The following is a 23,760-nucleotide window of genomic DNA, read 5'->3' as shown; positions in this document are numbered from 1 at the left end:
TCTGCAGAATCTTATCAAAATACTGAATTTAGAAGATGCTGAATTTTCAAACCTGAGTAATGGTACGGAAATGTTTACAAATTTAAAGGACACGATTGAACTAAATTGGTTTTCAGGTATACCATCGAAAATGGGAAGAAGCACGTAGAAGAGGAAAATACTTCAGAAACAGAAGAGCTGCAGATTTCTCTAGTAATCTTACATGTACTCATTCATCCAGAAAACTAGTATGTCCTCCATGTGGTCATTGTTCAGATGTACTACATGTTACTCATTAATAGCAGAAGTAAAATGAGTGAAGTGTGGGGAAAAAATACCTCTGATTATAGAAAGTCAAATATTTTTTTATTGAAGGTCCTTTAAGCGATTCATCACATTAAACGAGCACAGTAGATGTAGTGTACCGTAGTTCTAAACAGAAATGGCACCCTGTCGATGTCATCATTAGACGTGACTTCATTTAAAATGAACTACACTCTGCTGTGCTGTGACATAGAAGCAGTCCTTAGAGCAGCGAGAGTACATAACTCCAACAAGCAACTCCTTACGTAAATTGGTTGGCCAGACTGCATCAGTGCTCGAGCACTAAACCGGGATCTTCTAGTGAGCACTGGCTGTGTCCAAATCAAGGTGTGGCAAAAAATTGGTCTATGTATTTAGACCTTTGGAACAATTTTTTAGACACAAACACAAGAAGTGAAATCAGAGGAAAGCATGCTGTAGGCTGTGATCAGTCCAAGGAATGCCTTCACCAGCACAAAAGTACTAAATGTCTTTTTGGAGTTCCCGACTCCTCATCCAGACCATGGTGGCAAGATTTCAGTGGAAGGTACTGGATGGTTTCCCCCCCTTTATTCTCCCTCCAATGCAGCCAGGGGTACCACCTGCCCAGTGACCGTGGCTTTGCCCCACTGACCAGTCACTGTCCAGAGTGGCCCAGAACTGCCCACCTTCACTGTAGAGAACAACCATCACTGCTGCTTGCGGGGCCAGAAACGGCCTGCAATGGAGCCTAAAGATAAGCCCTGCTTCTTCTGATGAGAAATATCTGCCAGCCTTTGCTCCTCCTCCTAAACACAAAAACAAATGGAATATCAGGAAGATCGAGGGAAAAATAAATAAATTATATTAGGAAGTATGTCATCAGAATCATATCAGAAACACTCCCGGGGTGATCAGATGTCCAGATCAGACATTGAAATTTCAGCATTTAAAATAAGTAATGCATATAAAAATATTTATTGCTGTTGTATTTTCAAGTCTGAGTGGTAACAGCAGGCTGGACAAGGCTCAGTGGTAACAGAGGAGTAATGGGAACTTTGGGATCCACAACAGGTGGTAACATAAGTCTGGTCTTTTCTGTCCTATACGATTATGAGTTTTATTCCTTAGGTATATTACAGTGTGTATTAAATTATGCATGGAACAAAACAACAGCCAAGATCAGCTCAACAGCTCATTTGACAAGGTTACAAGAGGAAAAATGTTGGGCATACCAGTGCGAGCTGTGCTTGTCTCCTTTTAAAGGCCTCAATGGGGTCTTCCTCATGGGCGTAGTTTTCCAGTACGGTACGCACATCCTCCACACCACTCATTGCAATTGCTGTACAGGACAAAGAATCATTAAGATAGAGCGTGTGTGTGTTTTTATACTTTAAACTCTTCAGCAAGCATTCCTCATACTTACTTTTAAGAAAGGCAGCCAGGTCATAGAGCGAGCGGTCCTCTGAGTTACCGTCCCACTTGCGCAGTGCCATACCGTTGAAGGGCTGTAGGCTGAAGGCTTCTCGCTTGCAGTCCACTATAATTACTTTTGAGGTGTCTCTGTTCAGACATGACACGTCCTGTGGGGTGGGGGGATTATCAAGGATTAATTGCAATGTTCACAACACACAATGTATATAGTTACAATATAATCACCAACAGAGGCAATAAAACAGCAGAAAAAAATTAAAATGCTTGGACAAATGGAAAGCTCATTACCTTTACATAAAAAAAAAAAAAAAAAAAGTTTAAGCAGAGCCAAGGAGGGAAATGCCACCTAAAATACAACTCTGAGGCCCAGAAATGTGAGGCCAGATAGAAAACAAACAAATGAATGAATAAATAGATAGATAGAAAACGTTTTTCCCCCTAATAATTAAAACAATGGAAAGTTAAAAGAACAGAACTCCATGTCTTGACTACTCAATATTCAAGAAGCCCTATTTAAAGGCAAGTCATTGAAAGAAAAGGTGAGATTTCCTGAAGCATGTGTGACATGCCAACAGATTGGATCTAGCATGGATCAATGGTTTTTACACAAACCTGTGGAGCTCATACAAGCTCTTTAAGATTCCACCTTACAATCAAACAGAAGTATTTTCGTCGCAATCTTCTGGCCTCCACCGTGTGCGCGTCCTCTTCTGTGACCTATTTCTTGCACACGGATTAATGTGGAAAGAACGGATATCCTTTGAAATCTAGATTTGCACATGGTGCTGATCACAGTTCTGCACTGTGGATTTAATCAACACTTCTGACCATGTGGAATGTGAATATGAAGTGAGCTCTGCATCACTGTGCTTGATTTACTTCTTACAGGTTGAGTGAGGACAGATTGCATATGCGTCTACGTTCTGTGTTCACCAGCAGTCTGTTTATAGCATGTCACAGACCTGGTGTGAATTAAAACATTGGCTAAACTAGAAGTGGAGGAGTTTCATGTATCGAGCAAGCCAGATGACCAGGGTTGCCAGATTTGCGACAAGTCCATACCAGACTATTTTGAAAGCAGAGTCACAGGAGGCAAAAGGTTATGGGTTGCTTTTGTTTTCTTTTAACACATCACATTCCGATGAATCAAAATAATTTATTCCAGATGACATGAAATCAAACGCTCTCTGAATCTCCAGATCTGATACCTGGCAACCTAATGAGTTTACTACAACATTTCAAAGCATTTCTGTAGTGTGAACCGGACCACAGTCTCCTGGCCATAGGCTATTTAGAGCTCAGAAAGTTTACAAAGTATTTGGAAGTGTTTAGTGTATCAGTGCAGTCAACTGCATACACAAGTCTAACAGCAACAGGATCATGGACCTGTTTCTCATTAACTGAAGCTTGGTGTGTTTACTCCAACGCTCAGGGTTATACTGTACCGCTGATACTACCACATCTCAGAAAAGTGGCATCGTTCTTAACCCTGCATGAACGTGACCCTTCCAAACTAAACAAAACCCCATGCCCTTGTAATGACACTGATAGAAACCATATTCACACCTATGCATGTGTAAATAGCTGTAAACTGTTAAAACCCACTCAATGACCCCTGCAGTGTCTCTCTACACTCACTCACACACACACACATTTTCTCTGTGGCAGCTGTCTCAGTTGTGGGCCCCAGGAGCAGATGGACAGGGACGCTGTACTCTCCCTATCACTGAGGTCATCTGTATCCCCCTGAGGGGCTGAACACAGGGGCAAAGCGAGTTGGAAGAGAGAAAGAGAGTGACAAATAGATATGAGAGAGAGATGGGTAAATATTGAATGAGCCAGCCCAAAAGGGAAACCCCTGTAGACCTATATGCACACGCGGCACGCTTCACGCTGATTTACGTGTTTGCCCCTCCAATAGCCCACAGGGAGCTGCTGTGCAATAGGTACATGTTTGAAGTAGCGTATGTGTATTTAAGCAGTATTTAAGGTATTAGTGATTAGCATCGCTTTACAATAGAGCCTGCAGTGTCTTAATACCTCAGTGTGTGTTAACTGGGAGCAGCGCAAGAGTATTAGGTTGCGGCATCAGACAAGCTCTAATCACCCCAGGTGAAATGTAAGAGGATGCTTGCCCCTTTCTCTCTCACATACACAAACACACCCTCACGCTCAACACCTGCCAATCTAGACTCTGCTTCCCCAGTGCAGCTCTGTTACTGGGAGCATGGCAGAAGTCAGAATGGTGTTCATTATCCACTGTTGTCATGTCCCCACACACACACACACACACACACACACGCTTCACTCTGTAAAGTACTTGGCAATGTTTAAATGTATACCTGTAGCTAAATGATGTCATGACTAGAATTTAAACACTGAGGAGTAGAATTTAAACACTAATGAGTTTTTATTATTTCTTGTCACTATACTTAAATGCATTAAATTCTTGCGTGGGGAAAAATCACAAGTATCCCACAGTATTGCTGTTTTCGCTGATTAAGTGCTTTATAGTTTTCAAATAAAATCACTGGTGTTAATAATGCCTATCCAACCCCCCCAACACACACCTCAAGTCTAATGCCTCCCGCCTTTCAGTATGCCAGATGGGAGGTGAGGGTGGGGGATATGGGGGAGGTGGCAAGTGGATAGGAGGCAGTCAGTGCAGGAGGCGAATGAGCGAGCGAGTGGCCGAATATGAGGCAAGGTTTCAAAGACAGTCACAATCTGCGAAACGTGACCGCTAAGAGTGCGTGCACACACGCGCGAGCACACACTTTCATCATTCACACACACTTTTACAGGTTCCAACAAGCAATAGCATAAAACTGGTTCAGAACTGACAAATATTGATGTTTGTTTAAAGAACCTTCATAGCTGCATGCATTATAAAACCCACATTTCATGCCACAAAAGTACTTAGCAGTGTAGGGCTACATTCAAAATAGACTGGAGTGTGCACATGCTGCCATTTCATGATTTATCTTACTCTTGCCTTTCTGTTCAGCAATAAACACTACTAACAACGGCATGTTACCTCCATTAATTAGTTCTTAGACTTAGGGGAACTGTTTCGTTCAGTGTGATTAACATCGAAACAAATGATATCTAGACATATGATTTGTCCCTTTACCTTGCTGAGATGTTCCTATAGTCTGTGAAATGATCTACAAGTATATTCTTTCATGCTAATCACCGTCTCCATTGCGTGCAGTAACACTATCTGCTCTTATAGCAGCACATAGAGAGTGTAGTTTCAGTAACAAAGACCTAACGAAGTAGCTGAGAGGGACAGAAGGTTAATGAGGCAAAAAATGAGGGTGAGGAGAGGACCATAAGAAACTGCTATTGTCCTGGGATACTGAGAAAAGAAAAGAAAAAAAAGGAAGAGTGGCAAAGCATGGGGGAAAAGAAAGGGGGATAAAAAAAAATCAATGGAGGAGCAGAAGGGCAGCACAGGGAAGAAACAAGGGGGCACTGCAGCATTATGCCACCTGGGTCACTGTAGAGAGGAGACCCATCAAAGGGGGATAGCAGTGATAACATGTACACACAGGAGAGAGACAGAGAGAGAGAGAGACACACAGAGAGAGAGAGAGAGAGAGAGAGAACGAACAGAAGCAACTGCAAGGTTTGCAAGCCAAATCTTTGCTGCTTTCTGTTTCAGTCCTTACTCTGTGCTTATCTAAATCACTTAAAAAGTGTCTCATTAATTTGAACTTTGGCAAAAGGCCGTTACACTGTCAGCTGCATTACTGGAATCGTGTGGACACACACACACACACACACACACACACACACACACACACACACATACACACATACACACACACACAAATAGAGAACAATTCAAGGAATTAAATTAACTTGACAACTTTACCTTGACATGATGGCCCTCCATGTAGCGTGTGGCATCCCGGAAGAGACGGTACATGACAAAGCCCTGTGGGTCTATGCTGTCAATCAGCGGGTACGCCGTCTGTCCAGATACACAGATTCATGGTTAACACTCAGGTGTCACTTGGGTGTCACTCATACAGCTAAACATCCAGACAGGCACACGACACACCCCGCCCACACCCCCAGACAGGCACACGACACGCCCCGCCCACACCCCCAGACAGGCACATGACACGCAGACACACCCCGACACCCCAACAGGCACACGACATGCACACACACCCAGACAGGACAGAGCACGCACACACACAGGCCAGAGCACACACACACACACACACACACACACACACAGGCCAGAGCGTGCACACAAACAGAGCGGTCTTTTGATTTGAGGGCGCGGGCGGGCTGCAAAGTGTAAGGGCGCGATAACAATGGCAATGAGCAAAGAAAAGAAACAAACAGGAGAAAACGATAGAAAATATCCAAGGTTTGGGATCATTTCAAATTCAAAAGTAAAGAAAACGCCGTGGCGCGTGTCCATTGCAAGATCGAGCTGGCACCACAACAGCACGTCGTCCATGCTTATACATGCTTAAAGCACTCGGTGTGAAACCATGCATGGACTCTATTTCCAAGTTCCTGTCCATGTTTTTTGCCTCTTAAATACCACAAAGCATTCCAAGAAGACAGTAAAGGCTTATGTTATGCCTGAGCTGTAGATTTTAAATCTTTTACTTTTGAAGTTGCATGACTTAAAGGCAGTATTTTTGTTTTATTTACTTATTTTAATGTATGTCTTAGTTTTGATACTTTAAAAAAAGTAATTTGAAAGTAATTATTTTTCTCTGTTTTTGCATCTCAGAAAAAGGTTCATTTAAAACCCAGAATGTTTGGCACTTAAATGGGCAAGTTGTGGCCTAATGGTTAGAGAGTCTGACTCGTAATCCTAAGGTTGTGGGTTCGAGTCTCGGGCTGGCCACTTGAGGTGCCCTTGAGCAAGGCACTGAACCCCCCCAAGAGCGCACACACACACACACACACACACACACACACAGGCCAGAGCACGCACATGGGCCAGAGCGCGTGCGCGCACACACACAGACATGCCAGAATGCACGCGTGCGCACACACACAGTCCACAGTCTAGTGCACAGACACACACACAGGCCAGCGCACAGACACACAGACAACACACAGGCCAGCGCACAGACAACACACACACAGAGACAGGCAGGCCAGTGCACAGACACACACACAAACACAGGCTAGTGCACAGACACACACACACAGGCCAGCGCACAGACACACACACACACACACACACACACAGGCCAGAGCACAGATTAACACACACAGGCACACACACACAGAGACGCGCACGCGCGCGCACACACAGATTTCTGATAACTTTTTCTGGTAAAGTATCAGGAACCCACCCTCTGAAAGTTAAGAATTCTTAAGAATAAAACCTGTCATAGTTAGATGTTGAACGATGAGTAAAATTAAACAAGGAGTCAGGTTTGACTTCCTATGGCACCACAAAAGCTGTGCCAAATTAATCGTCTAGTTACTTCACGGTCTCTGGACCTTAAGATTTGTTTTAAAACTAAACAAATTTTCTGGGCACCATATTCAGCAGAGACTGAGCTGCGTAACATCCAGCTCCTCCATGAGAAATAAGTGGATGCTTTTTGAGGGGAATGAGGGCAGCTTCAACAAATTCCATTAGCATGCAGGCAGTTCATGATCCGTATCTGGGAAAGCTGCACAGATGTAAAGTGTCAAGCATTACGCAAGAGAGAAACAATTATTTTTAGCTGTAGTGAAGAGGTTGTCAGTGTGACTGGACACGCTCTAACAAATGAACACGGTCAGAGAGAAGAAACAACAACAGACCTAAAAAAGAAACCTAATTAGATGGTGTATATGCCTCATTAGCATATCATTGTTGACATAATAAAGGCGTGTGCCCACTATAAAAGACTACGCAAAACCCACAACAAGTCCGGTGGCATGGTGGGTGATCAGGTGAACAAGAGCGACTGATAACACAGCTAGTGCAAACAAAACAACAGCAACAACAACAAACACAAGGACAAAGCTATGTGTATTGTCCATGTGTATTGGGTCTACTGCAAAACTTTAAGCAGAAAAGTAAAACAACTGAGACCCTGCAACAATCACTTTAAGGCATCGTAAATAAGGCTGCACGAACACGTTTAAACCAACTTGTGGTATTTCACTGTTGTTGCATTGCCCTCACTGATGCAGATAATCTCTATGCACTGACAAAAAACATTGTGCTGCTCCTCTGCTTCATGCTACTCACCATGCCAGTTTCTGATGTGAAGATGACAATCTCATAAAGCGGCGATAGTTGCTGGAACAGGTAGTCGATGCCTGGGCGTTTCTTAAAACGCCAGCCTGTAGCCAACTACACACACACACAAAAATAAACAAACAAACAAATAAATAAAAAGAGAGGTTGAAAAGTTGACATTGATTCTACATTAGAGTTCCACATTTGGAGGTTTTACAGCTGTTAACGGTATTCAAAATAAATAAAAGTCAACAAAATGAGTCATTCGGCAGGGGTGCCAAAAACTTTGCAATGGCAACAACCGTGTATATAGTAAGTTTGTCATAAAAGACTAAGTGCAAGTGAGAAATAGCAGAAAGAGTAAAGCAGGTATGAAATGCAACCGAACCATCCTGAATAGTGTCCTCAAACACAGTGCAAATTTTAACAACAGGTACAGACTAGTCTTCCACAGGTCTGTTTTTACACCGTTACACAGATTTGTCTAGTGTAACAACTAAAGATTGAGATCAGCAAATGTTAGTTTCTTTGAAATAAAAAATAATAATAATAATAATAATAATAATAATAATAATAATAATAAATACTACCTGCTATGACCATGTGTGTCTATAAAATGCGGAAAAATAACACAGACTGAATTTATCTACAAGGGACAGAAGACAAAATAAGGGGGAAAAAATGCAACCCAGGATGTGCTGCTCATGTCACTGGAGATATTTATTAAAAAGGTGGAGAGGACGTACCGACCACTCGGGATGAAGGAGAACATCGGTGAGCTCTAGCACCAGGGTGTACGGAGGCTGGTAATACGGCTCCTTCAGCGGGTCTGGGAGAAGCTTCGGACTTGTGGGTTCGATGATCATCTGTGGCAAACAGAAATGTCCGCTTGTTGTTGACAATAAATCGAATAATTGTACTGTATATAAAAGGATGTCAGGAAGATTCATCTCACCTGTCTGTAATCTTTGAAATACTTGAATGTTCTCTTGAGCTGCTGGAAAACAGGTACTTCTACACGGGCAGAAAACACATAAGAGACAGATAAGCGTTACAGAGCCATTCGGAAGATGGAATCCTACCTATAGCAAAGCTAAATATGTTAATAGATGAACAGGGATAAAGGGGAGTAAATTTAGTATAAAACGATGTGAGGTTTGCTGATCAGCTCCTACGTTCAGGTTTCAGTCATGTGCCATTTAAACACAGCTAAGCGAGGTCCGTTTTAGTTTAGCGATTCCGTGTGTTCTGGATAATCACATGGACAAATAAAAAGGTAGCTGTTGATACACAGAATGTTCTGAACTAGTAACTTTATATAATCCTCATCCATCCTTTATGCTCAGGTGATTTCTGTCATCTCTGTGAGTAAATGTTTGTTTTCCATTCTGCAGGCGTTCTGAACAAGAATGAAATGACTTTCCATTTAAAACTATTTATTTATTGGCTAGTTTTAATTACAAGCATCGTAAACGTACAAAGCAAAAAGAATTGATTTCGAATGCCACAAGCGTGAAAGCATCCTGAAAAGATTGCTTTTAAATAGGTTTGGGAGAAATGTAAAGGTAGTATGAAAAACAGAGAACAGAAAGCTGCATTGACAAGCGAGGAGAAAAAGGAAAGAGTGTTTGATCATAGTAACCCACAAAACCCCACTAAACATAACAAAACATCACATTCCTAATCGTTTGTTTAAGACTTTTGTGTGTCACAAGAGTTCAAGATCAACCCAAAAGAATGGACAGTTGCAAAGACCGTTAAAGCTGATCTGAGGAGACACCGGCGAAGGAAAAAAAGTTCAGTGCAACAATTGGGTGTGCTTTGAAGAGCCTCTTGTCCTAACCTTGTTTGTCAGTGTAATGGAGAGGCCTATTGTTGAGCTAGAGAGGCTCGGTGGCTCTCTGGAGGGACGTCCATTAAAATGCCGGATGGAGGGAGTGAGAGAAGGATCGATGGCTGGGCTTCTAGCCTCAACAAAAGCCTCCTTTAATCTGGCACTAGTATAGCATATGCTCCGCTATTTTGCCAAAGGCCATTATTGCTCAATTGCCTTTCTTCTCCTCTACCTTTTTGAATCGTTTTTTTTTTTTTTTTTAGGTCTAATTCTGTTTCCTGGTTTACTGTCAGATGGGTTTGTGAAGAAAGGAAAATTTCTGAAGTTTAACACAAACTCTGCTATCACACCTCTCTGAACTTGGAGCGCTAGGACACACTGATCAGCCTGGTCGGGCATTCGGGGCACTCTTATTTTTGCTGCTGGTGGTGGATTACTAACTAACTATCTGTGCCTGAGGACATGAAGTTTTTAGTCAATGCACAGGACACTTTTGGTGTAAACAAAACTTCTGCCAAATGTTCAGGTAGAAAGATGTGTTCAGGTTTGTGACAAAAAGCGGCCGCCAAAGAAAAATTTAATACATAAAACTAAAACTTGGCAAAGGATGTAATACCTTTCTACATCCATCACAACAGCCTTTAGTAGGAAATTCTTTTCACTTCAGTGGAACAAAACATCCCACTACCTTAAAACTTGTTAGAACTCGATGTTGCTCGGCGTAGTGAAGCACTTTCGATTAAGCGCGCGCGCACACACACACACACACTTGAATGAACAGTACTCCTTGGCACGGAGCCAAGGCTTTCAGAGGGACGCTTGCTTAGCTCCCCAAGGACTTTACTGTTGAGAGGCTCGGCTCGCATCCCTCCGACGACCTTCTGTTTATGAAGGGATGGATAGCGTGATGCCAGAAGGCAGCTAGGCTGCATCCACACTCCCCTCAGGGACCTGGTGATACACCGCGGTCTCTAAAGTAATTATCTGCCTTAGTTGTGACATTAAACGCTTTCATGTTGGACACTAGTGTCCTAAACTGTGGAGATTAGAAATCCAAATGGGTGCGTGTTCGCATAGGTGAAGACTTCGGCACGAATGCTGTTAAGTGATTGTAAAAGCAATAGGTGCGCATCTTATTTGAAATCTCACTGAACAGAAGAGCACAGCTGGCTCTCCATTACCACAGCTATGTGACAACATCGCTTTCTTAATTTTCAGTCATTTCCGGTTCTCTCTCAAGTACATCACACCCTGCCATCTTAATTAGAACCATTTGTAACAGGATCATCCGTCTGGCTCTGGCCAGAAGAGACAGCTCCAGTGGACATAATGATCTGCGTCTGAGCGAGACGTCATCAAAATCTACAGACAAGCGGGAGCTCCTGACTAAAACAAATAACACACAAACACAGTACAACAATACACAAGACTCTTTACACTTCTAAAGAAATCATTCAGTATTTCCGGCTAGTGTTTTATCTGATGTCCTTCCCAACAACCACGCAACCACACAAGTTCAAACATCCTTAAGGCCTTACTGTAACCAAGTCCTGCAAAAATTACTGGAAGGTAGTGAGCTCTTGTGCTAAGCATATGGAGAGAAGTAAAATTCTTTGTTGGTGATGTTCCACATAAGCGACATTACCATGTATGTGCATGTTAGGCATCGACATGTATTAAAAAAGCAAAGAGCTCAGCAATCCTGTCACCCAATCAGAGCCACTCGTGTTTCCCCTTCATCTGTGTGCACATGTACAAGAACAGATATGGAAGAAGGATCTGGCTTACCGTTATCGAACTCGTCTTTTATCTGAAAGAGAAGAAAAAAAGAGAGATGGTCAGGTTATAATAACAAAACAGGTCAGATATGTGCAAGTAAGACATTTCATTTTTGAGAACCCTAAAATGTTTGTGATTCACATTAAAACCTACAGTTTTTATAAAGTCTATACTGCTAGTAATATCAGATTAATAAGTCATGTACTAAATGTATAATTAGATTATTTTATTCATCATATAAATTTTATTATTAAATTCTTCCTGACAAATAAAAATTCCTATACGTCTCTTATCCCTGGTCAGAAGAATTCATCTGAACACATCTTGCTCGTTTAACAAGAAGCTCAATCGAAACACAAACCCTCATAAAGGGATTAAGGAAAGGAGGAGTCATGGTTACAAATCCACATTCTGCCTGGAAATTAGCATGTATCAGTGGGTGTCCATTTCATTTACATTCAAAGGACATGTTGGTTCATGCATAAAGCAGATTTTCGTTGATAAAACTGTTGACCGGTTGAACAAGTGAACAAGCTTACAAGTATTCCTGAAACCACCCCAAGTACATAAGAGAAGGCAAAAAAACATCAAGTGGCTGACGCAAATACAAGCCAAAAACATCAAAAGTGACTCAGACAGATTATCATTTCCTAGAAGGGCACAAAAAGGAGGGTGGAAGACCCTCAGTCGCTGCTAGGCTGGAATCGACTATAGACAATGTAATTGGTACAAAAAATGTAATCTGCACCTGAAGCTTGCCACCATGCCAAATTAACTATACAGATAAACAAAAGCTTCATTAACACCCTAAGCTCCTCTGCTCTGCTTGAGATTTTTTTTTTAAAAGAATGAGAGGTGTAATAAGTATAACAGAGATGTATTGCTGCCTGTTTCACCTCTGATGGTGTCAGTGAGCCATGTGCAGGATTATTACCCACCAGCTACCCTGTGTTTTCACCCCTTTAATCTATAGAAGAGCTCCTGGTGGTAGGGCAGAGGACCCCTCCAACTGGTCCCAGGATTCCTGCCATAATCAGACAGAAGACTGCCCTGCTCTGCCAACTCCTTCAAGTGTCTTCCTCAAAGAAATTCCTTGACATTCCAAATACATGGAGGAACAGTTGGGCAAAACTTCCTACAAACATTGAAATCCCACTTCAACAGAGCAAAATGTCCTCCACTATACTTTTCTGCACTTACGTGCCAGGCCGAAGTCTCACATCCTTTCAAAAGTTACCTCTAGCCCATCCATCTATGGGACACCGAGCTTGGGGATTATGACGATTTTGGATTTAGTTTAGCCGGAAAAAGGTTGAGGTGACTTCGGAAGGGGACTAGAGTTGGCAATTGAGGTCCGCTTGTAGTTTCCAGTTGCACCCAGATGGCAGGATTGACTTAATCATTGTGGAGTTTTATACCGACCCAAATGCTTTTACAAGGCGGATCAGCTGTTTTGTAGAAAGGGGATCCCTCTTTACTTCTCAGTGTTGGCCTAGGACTTGCTAATGCGGATTGTGCCTTAAATTTTATGCTGCTTTGCATCCATCCTGATGACTTCTGATACCACCTCCTCCATTCCATTGGTTGATGATCACATTTGTATTGTTTTCCCCATCTATATGCTTCTGACCTGCTTTGTTACGTCTAGAAACAGCCGTGTCTTCTGCTGCTCGTACCCCAGTCAGATGGAGCGGAGTCACTAGGTGCTTTTTCTAAACAAGCCGACATTCGAAAGGCTTTGTGGTAGGCCCAAGAACTACTGAATAAAACACTTTGTCTTGAAGTCTATCTTGACTTGGCAGCTGTACTGACCTTTCACCTTTTCAGTGGCCACAGCAGTCACTGCGACACAAAAAATTAGTTGACCTTGAGTTTCCCAGGAGGTTGGCTTCTTTCTATTCTCTCCAGGCCTTTCTCTGGAAGACTTGGCATGAGGAAAGAATCTAACCCCGAGTGGTGATAATACTAAACTGCACCTTACTTTGTTGCGGAGATGCATTTTATACCTTTAGTGTTTATTTTTAATCTGTACAAATGAGTATGGTGTAATTTCATTATATTCAAACATTTTTAAACAAATCTTCTCAAATGTATAAACAATCGAAGGTGCATCTTTTTTTTTTAAAAGTTGATAGATTAAAACAAGGCAATGCACAGCCTTTACACAATCAAAGTTGATCTGGACAAAGTCTAAGAAGGATCTCTGTGGTGTTCAGCTTAGACAGTATGACAGAATGGCAGGATAAACTACACTCAAAGCCTTCCATCTTCTCCTGCCACCTACTGGAGATTTAGGTATTACACAAACACACATTTTCCAACTAATTTCTGTTTGCGTCCTTTTAAGGTTGTTATATGTGAAAACGATTCCAAAACACACATCATACAGGAGTCTCAATTTAATAATTATCAAATACTAAAAAAAAAAAAAAAACAGAAAAAGTGAACTAGAATTACAAAGCAACCAAAGTTATAGTTAAGTTTGATGAAATAATTCAGAATTTTTTAGACAAATGTGTTCCCTCTCACTCGAGTGACTATTTAGAATGACATATGGTCAAATTATGTACACAATTTTAATGTTTATTTTTTTGGTGCAGCCCTTGACTAGGGTATAAAGTGTTTGACTCACGGCTTCAGAAGCACAAAGACGCCACCTGCAGGTGAATTTAAGTTACAACTAGTGAACATTAACAACCTCCAAAGCAGATGGGGGGGGGGGGGTGTTTTGGAATTAAATAAATAAATAAATAGCAGAACCAAGTAAAAAAAATGAATAGCAACTGAGTTTACATGAATAAAACAAATCACTGAAAATAACAGCATTAGATTAATACATTAATGATAGCGTTATATATGTAATTACTGTAGCCTGCTTTTTTATTCTACAAAAATAAATAGGACTGTTCTGATTTTTTCTTCTTTGGCAGGTGAATATACATAATGCAGCCAAAAGTATGTGCTTCTTCCTCAAACTATTGTAAACTACTATAAAGTCCGAAGCACATAACTGTACAAGATGTCTTCACATGCTTCACATCGTTACAATTTCACTTCACTGGAACAAAGAGAGCACAAAATGCTTCCAGCATGACAATATCCCTGTGCATGAAGACAATGAAGGTCCATAAAGACAGAGTTATGCACTGAACACCAGGTCTCCTCACCAAACATCAGTGTCTGACCTCACTAATGCTCTTGTAATTGAATGAACAAACTCCAACATCTAGTGGAAAACCTTCCTAGAAGAGTGGAGGTTATTGTAAAAGCTCAACAAGCACATACGAGTGTCCGGTGATTGACAGGTAAAGTAAGTGTAAAAGACATGGTCTTACATATAATTACATACGACTATAAACAGAGACAGTTATCAGGAAGTTCAAGACAGTTCAATTTTTAAAAGCTGTTTCTATGGTCATGGTGATAATCAAACCAGAGTTTATCGGAGAGTTTCTCACATTTAAAAATAAAGGCATATAATGTTAAAATGATGAGGTTAATGCCTGTACTTTCCAATCAATTGTATAAAAGTGTTATTTATAAATAAATAGTTCCCCCAAACAAATGTAGTACTTGATGCCATGTGCACAGCTTCACCATGAATACTGCTGATGTATTGAACTGGTCTTTTTAATGTCATCTGATTAATGTCTTTATTATGGTGGTTATTTCTGACACAATTCATGAGCAGTTGTCTAAGTAGGAGTCTAATGTGAAGATAGAGATGTACTAACTAATACAGTGATGCCTCGAGATATGAGTTTAATTCGTTCCGTGACCTTGCTCGTATCTCAAAACAATTTTCCCCATTTAAATGAATTGAAATCCCATTAATCATTAATTCATAAAAGAGAATGTTAAAAAGTGTATTTTTTACCTTGGAGCGCAGACGACTTGAGCTAACGGAAGATGCGCACGGAGGTTGAGGGAGGAGTAAACAGGTGGAGGAATTTTGTGTCGTACGTTCACTTTTGTTCACTTGCTCGCTACTGTACACTCTTAATGCTACTTTACACTTAAATGGAACTTAACTAAACTTCACTAAAATGACGAACTGTAACAAACTTCTCTTACCTGAACTTAATTTCTACAATTTTCTTTACATTCATTTTGCTTGATTTTCTTCACTGGTTTTTGCCTCCGGAGGTTTAAAATTATTGTAATGCCCTTGGCTGGCGTTATACGCATAATTGACTCCTTCCGCTTCAGAATCATATTGTTGATGTATTCCGCTCGTACTGCACCGCCAAGTCTTTCTCTCGCATAACCTGGTCATGTTTTTTTTATGATTTCCCATTTTAATTCAATAGACATCATCTTTTTCACAGCACTGTCCTTTACACTCACTTTCCTAGGACCCATGGTTTTAAATGCTATAAAGCACAGAATACGAGCACAGTATTACACAAGTGTTAACAAAGAAAACAAGTGCTACACAAACACTAAGCGAGTGAGACAGGAAGCTGAGGCAGGGAAAACAGAGCGCACATGGTTATTGGGGATCTTTGTTTCGGCGGCGGCTGCTCGGATGCTTGGATCTCAAAAATTTGTTCGTATATAAAGACAAAAATTTGGTCGAATCACAGCTCGTATCTCAAAAAATTCATATGTCAAAGCACTCGTTTCTCGGGGCATCCAGTGTTGTACTCTGATGTCTTGGTTCTCCAAGTGGAGTTTATTGAGCCTCGGAGTCAATGAGTTCAGTTCTAGTTGTGGAAATCACAGCTCATTTAGTTATCCTACATAATTATTAATGATCTGTGTAGAATAGAGAATTAAAATAGAATGTAACAATTTTAAACACTTTTTTTTTTTTTTTAACCAAGTCTGTAACCACGCAGGCAACACAATAGGACTCGCTGTGAAAGACCCGAGGCTCTATTTCCTGATTACAACACCAGCCTCCTGTGACCAGGACTCAGTTCCTGCTCCCACGCCATCACCTCGAGTCTTCCAATTAAAGCCTAGAGGTGTTAAGAGCGGCACCTTTCGCCCTGGCACACTTCACATCCAGCTCCCTCTGGCTCTCAGCTGTCTGTTAGCGCTGCTCTTTCAACTCTGGCCCAAAAGGTAGACGACAAGAAAGAGTGCCATTACAGCAGGCTCCATGCCAATTACGGCCACGTGAGGATAGCAGCTGGCTGAGAAGTGTGCCCTTCACACCTCCGCGTGACACTCAACAGCCAATTAGCCGTCTGTATTACGAGAAACATGCTGCGAATGGATGAAGGACCCAGTGACATCAGAACCAAAACAAAAATGTTCCATGCCAGAAAGAGAGTTTGATGCTGGTGAAATAAGCAAACATAATGAGTACATGTTTAGATTAAAAAAACAAACATGGTTGGTCTCTGTAGTGAGGTCATTACTGAACACTGTAACAGCTAATGCCAAAAAAAGTTCTGCTGTTCTCGCAGTGTGTCAGCAGTTAGTCTAGTGACTCAGGTACATTTAACACCCACAGACCCGGCACACTCTTTACACCTCTATTATGAAGTGTCAATGACTCCCTGCTTGTGAAGTGTGCCCTAACAAGTATGCCTCAGAAACAAAAGGACTTGTGACACAAATGAGAAAGCGTGCAATAAATCTTCCCATCAACAACACACCCAAGGAGAGCAGCTAGCAAACCAGCACAAAACATGATCATCCTGTATCATGATTCAGGAACCAATAGAGTTATCAGTGTCTGGTTATGTGCCCCCGTTGTGTTCTGTTCTGAAATATTAGTGATGAGTTGTGAGGCACGAGCATCAGAAGAGTCATGAGAAAACATGAGCCATGTTCCAACAAAGACAACAATACCAAAGTTTATACCAAATGAATGTTTCATTTGAAATAGAAAGACACAAATATCAAGAATAATTAAGATACACCTGAAACAGCCCGCTCATCCTGGGTAAAGGGATTCGGTTGTTTTTTTTCCCGCATATCTAACGGCCCCCTATTTAGCGACACCAAAAGGTTTGGCACACTTCGGATCAGTCTCCTGATCAGTCCCACTTGAGTGAGAATTGCATCTTGAAAACACCTCAAGTAGAAAGCTTTTTAAAAAGAATAATAAAACCTTCCTGAACTCACACCAAGCTCTTGGCACATGCCACGTCACAGCAACGTGACAAAGTGTGCACTTTAAAGACTGCAACGTCATTATCCAAAAGAACCTCCCACCTACAGGAGTGGGACATTTTACAAGGACAAAGAATCATTGCATTTTAACGTGCAGAATAATACTAGTGAGTAATCCTCAGGGTTTTAGGGATTTTACATTAGGTTCAACATTAAAAGTTTTGGTATAGTGACATCACTAACTCAGCTCCAGTCAATCGGCTCAATTATACGGCTTTAAACGACTTGCACTGTGAGACTGCTGAATTCTGGTCGATTCAATCTGTGATGAATTACAGCTCTATAAATAGACAGCTTTCAAACAGGGGCAGAGTTATTTATAATGTAGTTTTAGCTATTTATTAAATATCATTTCGAATAGAAACCAATTCATACACACACATGGCAGCAGCTCCATTTCTTTCATTTTTCTTGTGTAGAGAAAAAGTCTTTAAGAGACACGGAGAGAGCGAGAGTGAGCGAGTGAGGAAGACAGAAAACGAGTGTGGAAGAGAAATAAAATAATAATAATAATAATAATAATAATCCCCATTATTCCATTGTGTGTTTTTTCTGCTTAACCCTATTACCCACAATATGAGTAACCTCGGTCACAGACACAAACTATTGTAATATTTTCTGAACTTTTCAACAATAAAATTAACAGCAGTTCCTTCTGTATCATTAAGAGTCTGTTCCACCTATTAACATATAAAATCCAGACAGGACGTCGGCCGCGCTCGCCTGGTCACGTCGTCTCCTCCCTCAGAGCCCTCAGATCTAGTGAACGAGGTGTGAACAAGGACAGGCCAATTCAACCCTCAACTCCAGGAAGGTCACACATACATGTCCTTTCAGGATGATGAGCCCTAAACACACAAATCCAGTCGAACAGGAATTCCCACAGCTCCTGAAGCAGCTTTGTGGCTACTTTCCCAGACCAACACCTTCGTACAGTGCAGAAGTCACACAGCCGTGGCGAATGCTCTTTGAAGTGGACTTAATTAAAAAGAGAATTACAGTCTGACCAAATCAAACTTTTTTTTTTAAATGGATAGCAAGAATTTAATGCTCGCTACCAAATAAATGACAATGTTTAATCAGGGATATAATGAATAAATGAACGCAAGATCAAGTAAACTCTTCGTGATTTTTACACATTACTGCAGATATGGTTGATGTCATCACGACACACGAAGCCGTCTTCGAGTCACCTGCGTCAAACATGTGTACAGCTATTCATTAGTTAACATTTACACATTTCTTCACTGGGAGTGGTTTAAATGAACGATCCAGTGCTTGCAATTCCAATAATTAATTCAACCAAGGGAAAAAAAAAAAAAAAAGATAAACGAAGCCAAAATCCTGGAAGAGCTGTGAAATTCTAATATCTAGCCAAATATCTAGTACCAAAGTCAGAAGAAAAATCCATACACATCAGAGCAAACACAACACAGGACTATACAAGCATACCTGTCAGTTTATCTGAAGCATGCAGTGAGTAGATTTTCACATTAGAGAGAAAGCTGAAAATTTACTCACTGCATGCATTTACTTTTTTTTCCTGTCTCATTTTATACAACCAAGCAATTGAGGGTTAGGGGCCTTGCTCAGGGGCCCAGCTGTGGTATCTTGGGGGACCTGGGATTTGAACTCGTGACCTTCCGAACAGCATGTGTAGTGCAGCAGGTGATGGAGCTCAGGTGTTGGGGGTTATTGTAATGTCCAAGAAACTTTTATTTTCTGGCTGCCATACGAATTAAATAAAAAGCCGCTGGTGACCGTTACGTGAAAATATGTCTCCTGATTCCTTGAATTAAATGATATATTTAGTCCATCCAGTATGAACAGTGCCAGCACTCAATACGTGTCTGTGGAAAGCGGACTATACCACTCACGTGTCCTGGTTGGTCATGCGATTACTGATCGAATCCACACTTTACTGTAAATTAAAAAAATAAAATAAAATAAAAACTGTTTGGCTGTGAGGATTTGTGATCATTCAGCTACAAGAGTATTAGTGAGATGAGGCGCTGATGTTGGATAAGGAGGTCTGGGGTTCAGTCAGTGTTCCATTTCACCTCGACTTTGCAGCAACAGTTTGTGGAAGAAGTGTGTGTGTGTGCGCATGCGTGTGTGTGTCAGACGAACATTTATTTTTGACTATATTTTGTATGCAAGTCCAAAAGCAAAGTCAGTAGCACTGAAATGACCCTTCTCAACCCATATGCACTGCTATGGAGTGCCAAAACTTACTTATTTATATAGCACAATTAATTACAACTTCCGTCGACCAATGTGGTTTCCATTAGGCCATTACAAACAGAAAAACACACAAATAGAAAAATGATAAAATCGAACAAATATCCCATCAGCCATACGCTTTTGAAAATAAAAATGTCTTCAGCCTGGACTTAAAAATATTAAAAGAAGAGGCTTATCTAATGGACAGTGGCAAGGAGTTCCAGAGCCTAGGGGCAGCAATACAGAAAGCACGTCCTCCTCTGCACTTAAGCCTCGACTTTGGGGTAAACAATAGATCCTGGTTGGAAGGCCGAAGGGATCTAGTGGGTTGATAGTCAGTAACTCACTGAGATTAGGGAGGGCCAAAACATTCAGAGATTCCACTCTAAAACAAACAGGCAACCAATGTATTGAGCATAAAATAGGAGTAATATGCTCCCTCTTTTTTACCCCGAGTCGAGCCGCAGCATTTTGGACAAGCTGCAAGCGGGATAAAGCTGTCTGGCTGATTCCAAAATAAAACGAGTTACTGTAATCCAGCCTAGATGAAATAAAAACTTGCATTACTATTTCAAAATCTTTAAAAGAAAGAAAAGGCTTAGCTTTAGAAAGCAGACGCAGCTGGAAAAAAAGCAAGCTTTGACGACTGAATATATTTGTCGGTCAAACTTTGAAATCATGGGTAAAATTTATTTTTGATGATGGTTTAAACACAAAGACAGCCCTCCCAAATCTAGTTTCGGGGAATTTGAAAATTGTAAACTACACTATAATTTCAGTTTTCTTTTCATTGAAGATTAAACAATTTAAGGAACGCCAAGCCTTTACATCTGCCAAACATGCCATAAGAGACTCAAGACCCACAGAACAGTAACATGATGACGACACGTGAGCATCCAATTCCAGCAGAAATGCCACATTGACTTTAATCTCACACCAGCATTCTCCCCTCGTAATTGCGGTCATTTTCGAATCTTAAGCAAGTCATTGTTGAGGTGGCCATAGCATGGAACTCATTAACATAACACAGGTTTACTCGTCAGGAGGAAGGACAGGTATGAGATCAGACACCAGTGCTCCTGGCACACTCCGCTCGTCTCCTGCACTTCCCTGTGAAGTGTGCCAAATGAATGTCACCTTCAGAAGTGTGCTCATGGAGAAGCCTACCTGCACTCGTTCACACTGCCCTGAGAAGTGTGCCCCGACACCTTTGAGCTACTTCTTAAAAAACACCGAATAATGATAGGTGAGGAAGTGTGTCGCTATAACGCACTTCCTGTAGACGTCTAATTAACTCTAACTCCTGTCAGAAATACGACACTGTCTAGTTCTGGATGATTTGTACATTTAAACATTGATGGTTTGCAAACCAGATATTTTTCCACACTAGATTTCGCACCTACCTTATTTCCATGATCATCTACTGAGTTGCTACCTACAAAAGCAAAAAAAAAAACAGATTAGTCACAGACTGTAATGTGAGCTTTGATATTAAACAGCTCTCGATACAAACATTATAGATGTGATGCAAAGAAACCATTAAAACGATCAATTATCAATAATATGCAACAATTCGACTCTTTCTCTTGTAAATTTGCTTGGACATCATGAGGAATTGATAAACAACATAAATGGCAGGAAAGCTGTTCAACGCATAATCATTTTCATAGAACCATAAATAAAATGAAATCATTAAAAGTAATATTACTTTTTTTTAGCTTCATCTTCAGTTTCCCTTGATGTAAATCAATCCACAGTACAGAACGCTCCACATGTCAAAAATTCCATCAAATATAAAGCAAATAAATATAGGTTTATATTTAAAAATATAAATATATAATCAGCACAAACGTATTTCCGATACGCAACTTCTGTTTAAAACCCAATTCAGACTTCTGAGGATTCATGCTAGAGAACAAAAAAAAGTCCATCACAGAGGATCATCTCACCGAAGATGTAGACCATGCCGACTGCACCGCCGAGTCCCATAAGCCCCGCCAAGCGAAGCACCACCTTCTTTGCATATGCTGTGTTCTCTTTCTGTTTCTTGTCCTCGCCTTGATCATCCTGCTGCTCTGCGCTTCCCTCCCCTGTAGGAGGAGGTTGACTCTGCAAGCACAAAAAATCAGGTACGTCTCTGTAAAGGCTCCTCCTGAATATTCAACACCTAGTGGTAGGGTTAGGCTGATGTTCTATCGTTTCACTACATACCATTTTATTTCATGCACTTCTAAACAAGTTAGAGAACATCCACCTGGAACTCCGTTATCTTTAGGATTGCATGCGGCACGGAGTTCGGCTTATGCGTTAAATCCATAGAAAATCTGTTCGACACAATGATGGAGGTCAAGATTCACTGTCATACTCAACAGAAGTTTAGATCATACACACATGGAATAAGTCTCTCATCCTAACATCGCATTTCTGCATCTCTCATGTCTACATATTTAGACATGTGTCACATATTTCCATCTTATTCATCTACAAGGTGTTCTGTGTTTGTGTGGGATCTTCTGGGTTCTCAGAAACATGCCAGAAGGTAAGCTACCGCCTCTGCCTTCATGTATGAAAGTGTGTGTAAATTTCAGCATGTCCCCGAGATTGATGTCTCATCCTGGGTGTATCACCACCTCACACACAGTGCTCTTGGGTCAGGCTCCTGATCCTCTGTGACAACTGACCAGGATCAAGCGCATACTGAAGGTGAATCAATCGAGTTAGTGAATATTATGGGATACACGCAATACAGAGCTGATACAGAGAACACTCCATGCTCCAAACAATAGTGTACAGTCTGTCGAAGTCTAATTACATCTGAATGCTATTATGCTCAAAGAGACATATTAGAGATTCGCCTGGATAACAATCACAACCTCATGTGCATCTTCCCAAAGCTGTTGCCATAAAGCTTTGATCATGCTTGATCTTTTTTTTTTTAACAACATTTCTACACACCCTGTCCATGTCCACGTGCTTCAAGGTTTACACGTTAAACACCCTGGCTCTTCTAACGAGTGTGTGAACGGATCCACGAAACAGTTTCTCACTACACACGGATAAACAAAATCCCTGAAAATCACAACACACACGTGCACAATACAGGGGTACAGTAGCCGTGTAGCACGCGCACCAAATATTCTACAGGGAGAATTTAAAGCTCAGGTCACGTGACGTCCATTCAAACTCGTAAACGGTTAACCGACAACCATTATTTAAAAGAAAGATAAAAAAACAACAACAACAAAACATTACAAGATTTTATCGGATATCCTTCTGCGGTAATACACCTTCGATGACGTAATGTAGTTTATAAGCAGGTTCGCCTTGATATTAAAAGAGTCTGTTTAGTGTAGACAGGATGTATGAATGTCAAAGCCGGTGATTAGCATTAAGAGCTAGCATTACCTGACTCTTCTGTAGAATAGCCTGAGCTAAACCCTCTGTGGCGCCGCCTTCTTTCCCTTTTCCTGATCCAACAGAGAGTTTCCTCACTAAACCGACCGCTGTGGAAGCCGAGGCTTGACTCCGGAACCCGACGAGGCCCCTGCTTACTCGGACACACATGGAATACACACACACCGCCGACATCTTGAACAGAAAGCGACCCGTCGCTCTACCGTGAGTGGGAAAGGACAAACGGACACGATTGGTTAAATCTCTTGTTATTGACAGGCACGATAACCAACCGCTGTTCGTATAGCGGCGACTAAGGCTGGACTTCTCTTTACACCAGTGACCTTTTTCGAGCAGATAAAAGTCGAAGTGATGGCACGTGCAAGACTTGACTAGGGTCGTGGTGACAAAATCTTACACACAAGATAATGATGTTCATACACTAAAGAGTCGTTTTTTGTGTTTTTTATTTTTATTTTTTATTGCT

The 23,760-nt window shown here is 41.2% G+C and overlaps 1 protein-coding gene across 2 annotated transcripts; it reads right to left on the bottom strand.

Moving 5' to 3' along the window:
• Nucleotides 1-328: 328 nt before the first annotated feature.
• Nucleotides 329-23,555, bottom strand: timm50 (translocase of inner mitochondrial membrane 50 homolog (S. cerevisiae)). 2 transcript variants are annotated; one of them, XM_027175269.2, is made up of 12 exons: nucleotides 23,286-23,425; nucleotides 22,092-22,204; nucleotides 21,830-21,989; nucleotides 21,284-21,315; nucleotides 11,538-11,559; nucleotides 8,871-8,929; nucleotides 8,662-8,781; nucleotides 7,925-8,029; nucleotides 5,576-5,674; nucleotides 1,688-1,844; nucleotides 1,497-1,603; nucleotides 329-1,070 (listed from the first exon to the last, which is right to left on the bottom strand). In XM_027175269.2, the coding sequence occupies exons 2-12, from the start codon at nucleotides 22,092-22,094 to the stop codon at nucleotides 972-974; spliced, it is 963 nt and encodes a 320-aa protein (XP_027031070.1). In that variant the 5' UTR covers nucleotides 22,095-22,204; nucleotides 23,286-23,425; the 3' UTR covers nucleotides 329-971. The 2 variants fall into 2 exon arrangements, with proteins under 2 accessions (XP_027031070.1, XP_027031069.1); XM_027175268.2 differs by lacking the exon at nucleotides 22,092-22,204 and having other exon boundaries at nucleotides 23,286-23,555.
• Between the last annotated feature and the right edge of the window lie 205 nt (nucleotides 23,556-23,760).

This window comes from Tachysurus fulvidraco, chromosome 11 (assembly GCF_022655615.1).
Source record: "Tachysurus fulvidraco isolate hzauxx_2018 chromosome 11, HZAU_PFXX_2.0, whole genome shotgun sequence".
In the NCBI taxonomy this organism is placed as follows: Eukaryota; Metazoa; Chordata; class Actinopteri; order Siluriformes; family Bagridae; genus Tachysurus; species Tachysurus fulvidraco.
This window is presented reverse-complemented; position numbering and strand designations above follow the sequence as displayed.

Bases quoted from the DNA above. Each gene is read 5' to 3' on its own strand.
- timm50 (XM_027175268.2), bottom strand. From the start codon at position 23,468: ATGTCGGCGGTGTGTGTGTATTCCATGTGTGTCCGAGTAAGCAGGGGC. The intron at 21,990-23,285 runs GTAATGCTAGCT...TTGTGCTTGCAG, and splicing joins CTATTCTACAGAAGAGTCAG to AGTCAACCTCCTCCTACAGG. The intron at 1,845-5,575 runs GTAAAGTTGTCA...CCCACCCCACAG, and splicing joins TGGAGGGCCATCATGTCAAG to GACGTGTCATGTCTGAACAG.